The 15,506-nt window shown below is 42.0% G+C and overlaps 1 protein-coding gene across 2 annotated transcripts in view; it reads right to left on the reverse strand.

Moving 5' to 3' along the window:
* Positions 1-15,506, reverse strand: part of KLHL23 (kelch like family member 23) — a 44,907-nt gene that overhangs the window by 11,025 nt on the left and 18,376 nt on the right. The window contains exons 1-2 of one of the 2 annotated variants that reach the window (XM_020880797.2): positions 5,470-5,834; positions 3,331-4,545 (exon numbers count right to left, since the gene is read on the reverse strand). In XM_020880797.2, the coding sequence (XP_020736456.1) occupies positions 3,331-4,543 (1,213 nt within the window). In that variant the 5' untranslated portion in view covers positions 4,544-4,545; positions 5,470-5,834. Of the gene's footprint in view, positions 1-3,330; positions 4,546-5,469; positions 5,835-15,506 lie in introns of those variants that run through there. The other variant, XM_070476072.1, reaches the window with a different exon arrangement.

The raw sequence follows: 15,506 nt of genomic DNA on the forward strand, positions 1-15,506 counted from the left end.
CCTGGAGTGTTCAGAGCAAGGAGACGTTGCTTTGTCTAGGGAAATCACAGCACAGTTTGACCTGGGCCTTGGTAGGGAGCCTTTGGCAGGTAGAGGTAAGAGAAAGCCATCCGAAGCGGAGGGAAAGGGGAACACAAAGACTCACTGGACAATGTCACGTAGCCCGATTGATTCCCAGCACCTGAGCAGGCTGGTGGCACTCCTGGGGCTGTCGTGTGGGAATTAAAGCTGATGTGGTAAATTGAAGCCACATGGAAATTGAAGCCTCGTGCCCAACTAAGAAACATGCAATTAATTCAGTAGGACATTTTAAACAGAGGAAGGGAGGGACTACAGAAATAGAAGGGCAAGAGTCAGAAAAAGAGAGGTATTGGCCCAGGTGCAAAGTACCAAGGGTCTGACTTAGACCGGGCCTTGAGTATGGGGGAAGGATACCGAGGTAAGAGACACAGAAGAACAGATGGGCCTCAAAGACTGACTGTACCTAAGACAAGACTTATTCTGAGGTCCTGAGTGCAGAAAACTGGGAAACACCGATGCCACAGAAAAATAAAGAGGAAATGGATTCATCAGGGGAAGAAGACATGAGGAAGAAAAAGGTGAAAAGAAAGTGCTCAGTCATGACTGTGTGACCCCATGGATTGCAGCCCACCAGGCTCCTCCGTCCATGGGATTTTCCAGGCAAGGGTACTGGAATGGGTTGCCATTTCCTTCTCCAGGGAAGAAAGATGAGGAGGCTCATTTTAGCTGAAAACGTCAGGTTAGTCTTTTAAGCAACATTTTACTTAGCCCATTCTGTGCAAGGTGCAGTTCAATCTTCCTGTACATTTCTACTCCAAAACAAAAGTGAATTTGTAAGCAGTGCAGTTATGATGAAAGAGAAAAAAGTCAGGATTTTCTAAACAGCCAAGTATTTGTTTTTTGGTTTTTTTTCAAGTATTTGTTTTTAATGTATCTTTTTGGCTGTACCGAGTCCCACATGGGATCTTAGTCCCCCCAGCAGGTACTGAACCCACTTCCCATGCACTGGAAACTTGGAATCTTAACCACTGGACCGCCAGGGAAGTCCGAAACAGTCAAGTATTTATTTCTTCTCTGTACATCCCTAAACCAAAAAAGGAAATGAATCTGAAATTTGACTCTGCCCAATTTTGGTGCTCATTACCGGGGAAAGCTGCTAGTTCACTTCACGACTACCAAATAAAACAAATTGGGGAACATAGTGTTATTCTTTCTAGAGACAATACTTAAAGTTCAGCATGAGTCCACCCATCAGAACCAGCACTTGCAAAAAGTGCACATAAATGACAAAAGTGTTATCATTCCCTGGGATGGTCAGATATAATCAAGAATCAAAATTTAAGTTAAAAAATATAAAACTCTGGAATTTCAGACCCAGCTAGGAGGTAGAGGAGGCCTTCAGTACAAGAGGGTCTTCCATTCCACTCAAGGCTAAGGTGAGAACACTTGTGGCTTTCTTTACAGTGTAGACACCCTTGCTGCATTTTTCGTTCCAGAAACATTGTTTTAAATACGATTCAACAACATTTCATAAAGTAATACATTTCAACCCTCAAAGAAATATACTCTAAACTATAAAACCACTGAAACTGTGATCTTACCATTAAGAAGCAGAGGCAGAAATAGAGCCAGGTTTACAACAGCTGCTAAAATATTTGAACTTTCTTTGTTTCTTTCATAGGAAAGGAGTTAGGATAGTTAGAGCCACTCTGGGGAGGGGAATTAGTAAATGGGGGAGTCAAGCTCGGGCAGAGTGAAAACCAGGGCAGCAACAGCCCTGCGCTTGAAGCCACTTCTCCCACCCTGCCAACTGCTGCGGAAACTTCAGGCATGCAGGAGAGGCTGTAACCGAATATGAAAGCTATTTCTACCCTACCAAAGCTGACACGTTCTTCTATAAGGATGGTTAGCACCAGGACTTCCCCAGTGGTCCAGTGGTTAAGACTCTGCGTTCCCAGTGCAGGGACACAGGTTCAATCCTTGGTCAGGGAACTAGATCCCAATGCTGCAATAAAGGCTGAAGATTCCGCGTGCCACAACTAAGACCCAGCACAGCCAAATAAATAAAACATTTTAAAGTGTTCATGACCATAATGCCTAACACTTACTGAGTGCTTACTCTATGCCTGTCTCTGTTCTAAGTGATTCACCTGCATAAATTCACTTAATCCTCTCAAATACTAAACTGTGTAATCTTGTCACCCCCATTGTACAGATGGCAAAACTGGGGCACAGGGAGATTAAACCATTTGCCTAAGTTCACCAGCCAGTAAGTGAGAGGTCAAGATTTAGACCCAGGCAGCTTGGCCTCAGAAGCAGTATGCCTGGTCACAAGACCATTTTGCGTCTCAGGCTTCCTGTTCTCATCCAAAGATCACACCGGGTCAGATTCCCAGACCAGGTCAGATTCCCACACCCTCACTAGCATTAAAAAAAGAAACAGAAAGGCCTGGGAAGAAACATCTGGGATAAAATGACTCAAATTTGGTAACAACCTACCCCTTTGTGTGCAACTCCCCAGCACCGAATATATGTAATGAAATAAATGAGATTACAGCTTAATTTTTCTTCCAGTAGGAGGGAACAACAAGGCTAATCTAGTACCAAACACAGTAGAAAATACAGTGTCTATCAAACAAATACTGAGATCCAATTGTGTGCATGGCTGTGTGGGCTGTGTGCAGGAGACTGAGGATCTGCCCCTCTCCTTTACCCTCTAAGATATGACTGGAATCACAAAGAGCAGAGGCTATGTGTCCTCTAGTTTTTGAAAGAATGTAATTTGTTCCACCCTACAGGGACCAAACCTTTCAAGGTTTTAATGAAAGACCTTTTAAAAGACAGATGATCAGATGATGAGAATAAGAAAATGAATATTTAAAAGCAAGATTCAAAAAGCTTGGATTTCAAGAGCAAGAAAAAAAAAATTAAACATGAATAAAACTACCCAGTTTTTTCTCTTCATTTAGCTTTTGATTTAAATATAAATTCTTGACTGAAAGCAAGATGTAGATTCAAAACAGTCTCTAGAGTAGGCAGAATGAATTAGACTGTTTTTTTATATAAATAACATTTCTTTTCCAGCCTGGGTAGCATATTCTGACCAAATAACTCTCAGTCAAGTTGAGGACTGCTATATTATATTTTTACTTAGAACATTCTAGGAAGCATTATTTGACTTGTATAATCCAACTATAGCTCCAAGGTAGTATTCCAAAGTGATAAATTTTTTATAATGTTATCTGTGAGATAACATTTGTCTAATCTCAAACACCTAAAAAATACAGAATAAATACAGTTTGCACTTACCTTTAATCATGTTTGCAATAGGAATCCACTTCTCTTTCAATGGATCATAGAACTCAGCCTCTTCTGCTGGAGCCCCCTTTCTGTAACCACCTAAAGCATAGACACAGCCACCCAAGGTGACTGCACAGTGGTAATACCTGGCATTGAGCATTGGCAAACCTTCTGTCCATTCATCACCTTCACTGTTATAGATCCACACTGTGTCAAGAGCTTCAATGTTATCAGTTCTGTAACCCCCGGTTACATAAATATTGGGTCCCAAACATGTAACACCATAGCTCTCCCTAGTGTAATCTGGTATTTCTGCCCCTTGGATCCACACATTTGTCAAAGGATCCCATATGTGTACCTCTGATAAAGGGTGCCAGTAATAGCCTCCAATGATATACATCGTGGCTGTGGATCGCTGAGAAATCTCTTTATGCATGGGATTCAAAGCATTGTATATTAGAGATCGGATCTTATTTTCAGTTAATAGGCAGCTTCTTTGAAGGCCTAAAGCTGTTTTTAAATACACTGGATCTATATCTATGTTGATATAGCTTAATAGATTATATAGGCATTCAATTCGATTTTCTACATCATGAGCAGTCCACTTAATAACTGGCTCTATGACAGCTTCTTCTTTCCAAACACTGAGATTCTTTCTGGACAAGATAAAGAGAAACTTTTCAAGGCTGATTTCCAGAAATTCTTCTTGTTGCCATACTTCCTTAAACCTTGAGCACAGAATTCTTCGAGATTCCTTCTCTAGTTCTGGACACACGTGAAATTCTGCAAAGGAGTGCATTCCAATACAATTATCAATATCCAAGTGCCTTACCAAAAACTGCTCACATGCTTTCTTCACTGAAAGGAACTGTAGCAGATCAGCTGCTTCAAGCAGGCTTTGAACATTTCTTTTAGTTATCTCAATTTGGGAAGTGTATGCGTAATTTACAAGGCCTTCCAAGATATCATGGTGAATGCCAGAGATCTTTATTTTATTTTTAAATTTTTCTTTCATGTCAGCCGTGAACATTGCCTTAAAATAATTGCTGCAAGCAGCTAAAACAGCTCGGTGACAACGGAAGATTATGCCTGAAGGACACTGAAGGGTAATATCAGTAAATAATCCATCCAAGTAAAATGTTCTGAATGCATCCAGAAAATCCACTGGATGCGTGGTATCCTTGAAAAGGTAAATATAATCTTCTTGTCCTTTTAGAGCCATGGCTGCAATAAACATGAAACAAACGTGTTTTCAATTTTGCATATTATCCCAGATAATCAGTGCCCAATATTCCTGTCATTACAATGATTGATTAACATCGAATATATAAAACTAGATAGACTAAGTTTAGCAGTCTAAGTCACAAATGCAAAACGTAGAAGACTATTTCATAATTTATATGATGGCCAATTTAATTTCAGGATAGCTCGTAGTCTGATATGAGGCCCCCGGATTATTCAGTGGTCCTCTCAAGAAGATGTTGATTTGCTACCCCATTCACCCAATCTCTTCAATCTGCCCTGAGCTAGCGGTCCTAGAAAGACCTCACATTTGACAACCCAAGCGTCCAAGAGGTCACCTCCCTCGAGGCTGGACCTTGGCCGTCTCGGCTCGGCCCCAATTCAACCTTTTTCCCGAGCTCCGTCTTCCTTTCAAGTCGCATCGAGATGCCAGGAAAGGGATGATAGAAATATAACTGATTAGAAGAAATCTGGGGAAAGGGAAACCCTGTGCCTTTCTGCTCAAGGAAGGACAGAAAGGAAAGCGGCCGGACGGCGGCCCCTCGATCCCCGCGCCACCTCCGCGGACTGCCGCAGGGGTTTCCGCGCGCCGCGCGCCTGGGCCCGGAGCCGGCGTTCCCGCCCGGGGACCGCCCCGCCCGGGGGCCGGCGCGGGCACTCGCTTCGAGAGCGCCGCGTGCCGTCCGCTGGGCCGGGTGCCGCGTCCCTCTGTCCCGGGACGCGGCGCAGGTGTGGGGAGGGCGTCGCGGACGGCCCCGCGCTCGGCCCGGCCCGCCGCCCGCGCGGCCATTGTCTCCGCGCCTTGCCGCAGGCGGGCTCGGAAGGCGGCGTGGCCTCGCTCCCCGCGTCCGGGCCCGCTCGCTCCCCGCCGGCTGGCCTCGGGCGGCGGGTCCGTTCCGCACCTACCTCCGGCAGTGGTTCCGGGACGCGGTGCGGACCAGCGGGCTAGCGGCGAGCGGGGGCGGGGGCGCCTCCGGACCCTCTGACCATCTTTGGAAGAGGCGCGGCGGAGGCTGCCTGCTAGTGCAGCTCCAGCCCACAAGCGGCTCCTATTTTGGTGCCCCGGCTGCTCCCCGCCTCCAACTGAACAGCCCCCCACGCGGCTGGGGCGCGGGGCCACTCGCGGGAACTCACGGGTGGCGGGGCCGCCCTGCGGGCAGGGGCGGGGTGGGCGCGCGGGCGCGCGGCTGCACTCCAACGGAGGCTCCCCCTGCAGCAGGTGGGAAGGCTTCTCAGAGGAGACCGCCCGGGCCACTAGCTTTTCCCTCTTTCCTTAGACCTGTCTCCCTAGCCCCACCCCCCACACGCAGACACTCCCGAGAGTTTTCTCTCTAGACAAACTCTCTAAGTCCTGAGTTAGAACCAGATATACGGATTGGGGACCTCCTTTCTCCCTCCTTCAGTATCTCTCCGCAGCCCAGGACCTAACTGTGGAGTGGAATTGGGGATGGATGTTGGAGAGAATGCACCAAAGCTGAAGGTCTGGGGTTGAGGTTACTTTCAAAATGCCAGAAGTAGGGGCTACTTTCCCATGAACTCCATCCCACCCTTAGGAGAGCACTCTGGAGCCCCGGGGACTAATTTGTACAGTGTGGGTTAACTTGGAGATTTGAGAAAAACTGAAAGCAGCCAGGGCCAAGGATTCAGGTTACAGTATTTAGAATAGAGTAGCTGGAAGGAGCAGCCTCCAGTCTTTCTTCTGGTGGCAGCCAGTCCAATCATGTAAAGGTGTCTATATGCTACACCAGAAAGTTCATTTTCTTGTTCCAACAAAACCTAATATCAAATAATTTATTCATTCATTTGCAAGACTGTATTGGGTGCCTGCTCAGGCATAGGCACTGGTAACGATGTAGTGAAAGATGGTCCATAACTTTCATGGAGTTTACAATGTAGCCCGTTGCTTCAAGGCAGATAGATGGAGAAACAATGGAAACAGTGACAGACCATTTTCTTGAGCTCCTTAATCGCTGTGGACAGTGACTGCAGTCATGAAATTAAGACAGTTGCTCCTTGGAAGAAAAGCTGTAACAAACCTAGACAGCGTGTTAAAAAGCAGAGACGTCACTTTGCCAACAAAGGTCCATCTAGTCAAAGCTATGGTTTTTCCAGTAGTCATGTCCAGATGTGAGAGTTGGACCATAAAGAAGGTTGAGCGCGGAAGAACTGATGCCTTTGAACTGTGGTGCTGGAGAAGACTCTTAAGAGTCCCTTGTACTTCGAAGAGATCAAATCAGTCAGTCCTAAAGGAAATCAGTCCTGAATGTTCATTGGAAGGACTGATGCTGAAGCTGAAGCTCCAGCCACCTGATGAAAGCAGCCGACTCATTGGAAAAAGACTTTGATGCTGGAAAAGATTGAAGACAGTAGGAAAAGGGGATGACAGAGGATGAGACGGCTAGAGAGCATCACCGACTCAATGGACACAAGCTTGAACAAACTCTGGGAGATGGTGAAGGACAGAGAAGCCTGGCGTGCTGCAGTCCATGGGGTCGCAAAGAGTCGGACGTGACAGCAATTGAACAATAACAACAGTGTAGCCAGCTTAAGGGAGGAAGGAGACCAGGATGAAAGGAACACCAGAGGCCCAGTGTGTTTCTCAGAATATGGTCTGAGAGACAATATACAGACAATGACCAGACTGTATATGACAACGGTACTCTGAACAAAAAGCCCAAGAAGCCAAACCACAACTTCTGCAGCAATTAGACTAGAACAATTAGACCAGCAATTAGAGCAGAATACTGGAGTGGGTTGCCATTTCCTTCTCCAGGGGATCTTTCTGATCCAGGAAGTGGTCAGTGACAGCCAACTTACTGATTTTTACCCCTACTTCCAACTCAGGACCAACCAGAGACAGCCAGTTTGTTCCCCATACCAATCACATAAAATATTCCTTGATTCCGTAGTTGGCCTGGAGCTTTATTTACCAGGCCAACAACCTCCAGTAAAGCATATTGGAGACCTGCTTCTTCTTCCTCTTTTACAAAGCTTGTTCCCTTCCGTACCTGCCATTGAGTTTCTATCAAAGATAAATGATGTTCTGGCTCTCTGGCTATAGCATGATCTAAATAAATGGCCTCTGTTCTCATTTGGGTGATTTTAGTTTAATTCCACAAGTCAGGCCATCTCAATTGAATTATGTGGGATGCTAGAATCTGCATTTAAATCAAGGGCATCAGATGATTCTTTTGCACAATTAGAATGTTGGACCTAAAATGGGAGAAAAATGAAAGATTTACTATCTCAACATTTGGTAAACAGTTTAGTAGAGAAGAAAAGTATATGAGATCTTTTTCAGGATTAACTTTCTCCTGTGTCACTTATCTATCATGTAACTTAACTGAGCTTCTCAGATCCTTAATTTTCTGACTCGTAAAAGAAAATATCAGTACTTTCTCAACTAACATAAGGTTACTGGAAAGATAAAGCAAAATTATGACTGATGCTGAAATTGAAGCTCCAATACTTTGGCTGCCTGATGTGAAGAGCCAACTGATTGGAAAAGACCCTGATGCTGGGAAAGATTGAGGGCAGGAGGAAAAGGGGAGGTTGGATAGCATCACCGACTCAATGAACATGAGTCTGAGCAAACTCCGGGAAATGGTGAAGGACAGGGAAGTCTGGCACGCTGCAGTCTACAGGGTGTAAAGCATCAGGCATGACTTAGCAACTAATCAAATGACTGTGAAAGTACCTAGGATGTGGTATATAAATGCTAACTCTTATAATGAAAGAGTGTGTGTGTGTTAGTCACTCAGTCGTGTCCAACTCTTTGCAACTCCATGAACTGTAGCCCGCCAGACTCATCTGACCATAGAATTGTCCAGCCAAGAATACTGGAGTGGGTTGACATTTCTTTCTCCAGAGGATCTTCCGAACCCGGGTCTCCTGCATTGCAGGCAGATTCTTTACCATCTGAGCCACCAGGGAAGCTCATAATGAAAGGATATTTACACTCCTCTATCACAACCTCAATTTGAAAATTAGTATCTTATTAACATTTCTTCCAAAATTACAAACTTTGTAGTTAATTGTAATTACAGTTTGTCCTTCATAATGAGTAGTGATGTCATCGTTGGTGTTGTCATCCAAGGACACAATTGTGATTGATTGAAGAAGTGACTGCTTGTGGCATGATGCTGTTTGTTGGACAGTAAGTATAGGCTCTATCTAACTCAAAGGAGGGCTTCTAGAATCATAATAGCATGTAAACATGTAACAAATGATTCTTGAATAGCAGAATTCACTACTATATTGTCATTTGTGTAGTTATTTCAGATTGCTGCAGAGCCCAGTTAATACTTTTGCTTTCATTGCCTGACATTCGTTGGTTTTGAATTATTGCTTAAAAGTATATATCAGCTACATGTCTACTATAACTAAAAGAAAAGATCAAAAAAGGTGCATATCAGTATAGAGTAGACTGCTTCACCTGCCAAAAGAGCAATCTGCCAACAGAAGGGTATGGGCAGGAGCAGTTCCTCTTTACACATGCTTTATCACAAAACCACTGCAAATGCTAATAGATGTGATGCACTCAGAAATATATAATTAGCATTCATAAATCAAATAAATTAATGACACTGTTCAAGAAAACAACCATGCCATCTGTGAGTCCAAGTCTTAGGGAAATAAAGAGCCACCATAAGATGAAACATGAAAGACTTGTGGCAGATACTGAGATTGGCATGGAGTCGGAATCCTTTGGACATCCCACTGTACTTTTCAAAAGACACTTAGTGTCTAAAAACAACAATTTTGTTTGTTGTGTTTACCTTATTAGTACACCTTTCCGCTAAATGTTGCTACATCATTAAATGTTTGGTATGCTAATTGTGCTATCATTATCAATATATATAAATGTGCCAGTATATACAGAAAACTTTGTGTACTTCATTCAAGCTACTCATTAAGATGAGTTGATGTTAAGTAAAAAAAAAAGGGTATACTTTATAAGGCCACTGAATACAGCTGTATAAGTTGTGCACTGCACAATTCCCCCTCATTCCACTCAGATTGCTATGTGAACAGTCTCAGGAACTGTATGGTGTAAAACCAGCAGAGGTACATGGGGCTGCCCTGGAGTTGCTATGTCTTGGCAAAGCCTTTTTGGTATGCTTCCTGGAAAATAAACATTCTGATGACTGGGCAACAAGTGCTTTCACAAGTCAGAAGGTTTCCAGTTCCTTGTTTTCAACAAAAGTCAAAGAGCATTTTTGACAAATAACTTGGAAAGAATCCATGAAATGAATAGCACTGCTATAATAAAATTCCTCTCATTCCTATCTAGTTGTCTGTGTGAACACATTTTCTCAGGGACTGTATCTATAGAAATGAAAAACAGGAATATCCCTGATCCTAAAGTCTGTCTCATGCTAGCAGGAAGCAATACTTAGCCAAGATACATGGTTTAAATGAAAGGAAAATAGCCCAATTCATCAGACTGAAATAATTCTTGATAAATTTTTACTTTTGATTTAATTTAAGCATATTTATGTTATTTGGTTAATTATAATAATCCAGTTCAGTCGCTCAGTCATGTCCAACTCTTAATCAGCCTAGAAATTTTTTTACTATTTAAGAATCAAGAATATAAAATAGTTAAAATTCTAATTTATGTACATTTTTGTTTCAGAGAAACTTAAAAGGTACTAAGATTTCCAAGTATAAAAATATATAGATGAGTCTTTCTTTGAATGTTTCCAATATGCATGAATTTCAGTTACCACCATTTTGTTAAATAATACCAATCCATCAAACAGGGTTCAAATTTTAATTACTCTTGTGTATTTTTAATAACTTTAATTGCATAAAATAGAAATTTTGCTCTCTAGCTCTTCAGTTCACAAATCACTGCATAAATAACAGATGAGCATCATGGTTAGTGACCAATCACGTGTCTTCTTTCAAAGTCCACGGTGATTGGTCACTGTGCAAGTGTTCTTCAGTTCACATACAGACAACAAAGCTTCTAGTTGCCTTGCCTCCTATCTATGATAAATCTGCACAGTATTTTACAAAAATAGATGACTGAAAGAGGGCACTGGACAACGAAAATTAAAATGTAGCAAAGAACTAAAAGTGATATTGCCAAAGATAGAGCTTGAATTTAGCATAATGAAGTTCTAGGAGAGAGAGCTGAGCATGGGAACGTGGACAGTGCCGCCAGTGAAAAGACTAGATTGCAGCCAGCTGAACTTGGTGCAGGTGAACTTCTTGACTTAAAGAGGAAAGTGGTTGTTGTTGACAAAAAAGGTAACAGTGTCCTAGAAGAAGTAATGCTGGTAAAAATTTTCACTTTCAAAAGAACTCTTGGAGATATATCACCACAGTGAAAGTGCAAAGGATAAAATGTTGGAAACTGATCCAAATTTAGAAGTATGACAATTCACTAAGCACAGAAACATGATCACTCTGTCTTGTAAGTTACAGGAAAAAAGAAGAAGGTGAAAACTCTTTATTCTTAATAAATGTTTTACAAAAAAAATCATACTTTTATTTCCAGTGTTTCTAATTGCAGTGTGTATGTGTCAGTTGCTCAGTCGTGTCCGATTCTTTCTACCCCATGGATTGTAGCCCACTAGGCTTCTCTGTCCATGGAATTCTCCAGGCAAGAATACTGGAGTGGGTTGCCATTTTCTTCAGGGGATCTTTCAGGGAGAAGGAATTGAACCCGGGTCTCCTGCGTTGCAGGCAAATTCTTTACTATCTGAGACACCAGGAAAGTGTACTAAGTAAATATTGGTCTTACTGTTTTTCATTTTCCGATACACTTACAGGAAATTTATAGAAACTGTCTTCCTATACAAGTCAGTTTTTAATATTCTGACAAAAAAACCTTAAAGGTCACAGGACAATCACAGTTGTTCCTACTGATTATAAAGATTATTTTGCATGATAATTTTGCACATTTTCATATGAGGACTGCCTATATTTTCAGTAGGACAACATTCTCTGGGAGAAGTGGAATGGAAATACGAGCTCGAGAAAAAAAAAAGAGGGCTTCTCTGATGGTCCAGTGCTTAAGAATCCACCTGGCAATGCAAGGGATACCAGTTCGATTTCTGGTCTGGGAAGACCCCACATGCCTTGGGGCAACTAAGCCTGTGCACCATGACTACTTAGCACTCTGGAGCCTGCAAGCTGCCACTACTGCAGACTGTGCTCCGAAAGAAGAGAAGCCACTGCAGTGAAAAGCCCACACACGACAATGAGAAATAGCCCCCCTTGCCACAACTAGAGGAGAAGGCAATGGCGACCCACTCCAGTACCCTTGCCTGGAAAATCCCATGGACAGAGGAGCCTGGTAGGCTGCAGTCCATGGGGTCGAGAAGAGTCAGACACGATTGAGTGGCCTCACTTTCACTTTTCACTTTCATGCATTGGAGAAGGAAATGGCACCCCACTCCAGTGTTCTTGCCTGGAGAATGCCAGGGACGTGGGAGCCTGGTGGGCTGCCGTCTATGGGGTTGCACAGAGTCAGACACGACTGAAGCAACTTAGCAGCAGCAGTCACAACTAGAGAAAGCCTGCATGCAGCAACCAAGGTCTACCACGGCCAAAAATAAATAATAAATCTTTAAAAAACAATAAGATAAAAATTTCCCACTGTTAAAGAACAACTTGTTTATGTATTTTTTAAAGGAACTATGGTAGGTTTCAAATAACTATAGTTGGCTTTCACTAAATAGATTTTAAAGAGTTATTTTAAAGTCTACTAAAAAGTCATTATTTACAATATTCTAGAAATTACAACCTTGGAAAATGTTTAAACTTATAATGAAAAGTTTTCAATATCAATCTAAAAATGTGGAAGTGAGTCTATATGTTACTTTTGGGGTACTTGTTCAAAAAACACATGAAAGATCACTGGCTCATTCTCAAAATAGGAACTAGCTTACTACTCTTTGAGGGAGGGTCATTTAAAAGATAGTGGTTCACTGAGGATATGTTTTTGGGTGCCACAGTTAAAGCTAAATTTCAGATAAAATTAATACAAGGCAGAAGATAATAAACTAGGGCCTTTTTCAATTAGAAAAAAAAATAGAAACCCAATTCTTCTGGCTAGAGAAAGTACCATGGGATTCTCCAGGCAAGAATACTAGAGTGGGTTGCCAGTCCCTTCTTCAGGGGAACTTCTTGATCCAGGGATTGAACTCAGGTCTTCTACCACAGGTGGAAATTTACAGTCTCAGCCCCCAGGGAAGCCATTCTTCTGGCTGAAAGTGCGAGTCACACAGCTGTGTCTGTCTCTTTGGGAACCCATGGACCACACAGCCCGTCAGGCTCCTCTGTCCTTAGAATTCTCCAGGCAAGAATACTGGAGTGGGTAGCCATTCCCTTATCCAAGGGGTCTTCCCTACCCAGGGATCAAACCTGGGTCTCCCACATTGCAAGCAGATTCTTTGCCATCTGAGCCAGCAGGGACCCAGAAAAAGTAAGAGCACTGGCTCAAATCAACCGAGACAGACTGATACTCTCCTAAGTCACAGATTAAAACTGTCCAATGGCTCTCTATTTCATTCAGTAAAAATCAAAGTACTTACAAGGGTCTCCAGCACCCCCTTACCCAGCCCAGCATCTCCCCTCACCAGGAATGGGTTGCCTCAGGGTCTCACTGCTAGTTATTCCTTTTGCCTGCCCAGCTCTTTTCCCAAAAATACTATATGACCTGGTCACTCACCTCTCCTGGATTTTTTGCTCAAATATCAACTTCTTAACAAGGTCTTTTTTTTACCAACCTATTTAAAATTATCTCCACATCCTACCTGTTATTCCCTATTCCCCTTCCCAGCTTTAATACATAGTCCTTATTACCATCTATATCATATATTTTGCATTTTTTTAGTTCATTGTGAGATTTCTCCCACTAGAACATCAGTTCAGTTGCTCAGTCATGTCCGACTCTTTGCGACCCCATGAACCACAGCACGCCAGGCCTCCCTGTCCATCACCAACTCCCAGAGTTCACCCAAACTCATGTCCAACTAGAACATAAACTCCATGAAAGCAGTGATTTTGTGTTTTGCTCATTGTATATCCCCCATTCATTCTAGTATTCCTAAAACAGTGTCTGCCACATAACAGGTACTCAATATTTTATACCAGTGAAAATATGAGCAGATTATAAGTAAGACTTTTGGAATTTGCTTTAAAAACTCACTCAGGGCTCAGAGTTCTCCAAGAAATTATATAAATGACAATCCACAGACAGTGCCTTCCTGTAGAACACGATCTAAAAGTTTTGTGCTTTTCTTCATTTTCAAATTCAAAGCATCTGGTTTATTTGTTTATTAATTAATTAACTTATTCGTTTTTGGCTGTGCTGGGTCTTCATTGCTGCGCACAAGCTTTCTCTAGTTACGGGAGCAGAGGCTACTCTCTAGTCGCAGGTCTCTGGCTTCTCATTACAATAGTTGTAGAGCACAGGCTCGAAAGCATACAGGTTTCAACAGTAGTGCCTTCTGGGCTCTGAAGCTCAGCAGTTGTGGTGTGTGGGTGTAGCTGCTTCACAGCACGTGGGCTCTTCACAGATCAGGGATTAAACCCGTGTCTACTGCCTTGGCAGGCGGAGGATTCTTTACACTGAGCCACCAGGGAAGCCTGCATCTGGTTTATATATCTCTTCGTTTTCCTTCTCACTCACAGCATGCTTAGGAGGTCTTTATCACTTCTACCTTGACTTACTGCAAGACTTTTCTGTGTCAGTCTCTTCCTTTTCCTCCCAAGCTGCACATTACCTTTCATGCCACCTGAATACAGCTTTCTTGACATCACTTCCCTTTACTTGCTCCCTTAAGAGGTACCTGGAAGAAATTCAGGCTCCATTGATTAGCTTACAAATCTGTCCATAAATTGGCCAAATCCTACTTACAAAGCTTTATTCCACTACTCCCCAGTTTAAACATTTAACTTCATCAGGCCAGATATTAATACATCATCACTACCTAAAGATTATGCTGTACCCATCCCCATCTTGGCTCACATTATTCCCTTCATCTGGGAAACTCTATCAAGTCCTTTCCATTTTTCCAGGTCCTTTCCATGCTGAAGGTATAGATCACAGTCTACCTCTTTCATAAAGCTTCTATCACAGTTAACCAATTGAGTGAATACAAAACACAATACTGTATGGTCACCTAGCCCTTCCTTGACTTAAACACTTTTTATGCTGATTATTAAGATGCTTTATGAAGCATACTTGGGAATTATGAATTACATATAAATGTTTCTCACCTCTTCAGTCAAACTGTAAATGCTTTGAAGGACATCGTTCTTTGTAAGACATAGTCCTACACTTCTTAAACGTCTACAGGTTTTTGTTTTATTTAGGTTTGCTTTCTTCCACATATTAGACTCTCAAAATATTTGCTTACTGTAGTATTTTTATCACCTCAAAAATTGTTCAATAGGATATTTTTCTGGATTTAAATCTGAAAAAGGTTAACTTGTTAATAAATCCCTAAAAGAACATATTCTCATATTGAACTGAGGAAAGTAAAACACTGCATAGACCAAGTTGTGAAAAGAGTTGAGATTTTTGGTATGTAACAAATCCAGAATGTGACTGTAGAGTGGTAGAAAAAAAAGTGAATGAGCAAGTTTTCCAGTTTGCACAGTTTTAAAATCCTGTGTGACAAATGTTAGTTTAATTGTAACCAGTTTTTACTAGTTGTTTAAGCATGAATCTGAAAATTTATTATTTGAATATAAAAGTCAAACTAATTTTTTACTAAGTTATATCTTCCATAAACAATGAGTGTTTCTAAGAATTTCTGTGTTAGGAAACATTTCTGTTAATGTTGTGCTTCAATATGAACCATCATCACATAGATATCAGATTGTATGACATAAACAAGTAAGACAGATTTAGCTTTTGGCCAGAAATATATTATTTCATAAGCCTTAGTAGAGCACATCAAAAAATCTCTCTTCAACAG

This window comes from Odocoileus virginianus, chromosome 13 (genome assembly GCF_023699985.2).
Source record: "Odocoileus virginianus isolate 20LAN1187 ecotype Illinois chromosome 13, Ovbor_1.2, whole genome shotgun sequence".
Taxonomy (NCBI): Eukaryota; Metazoa; Chordata; class Mammalia; order Artiodactyla; family Cervidae; genus Odocoileus; species Odocoileus virginianus.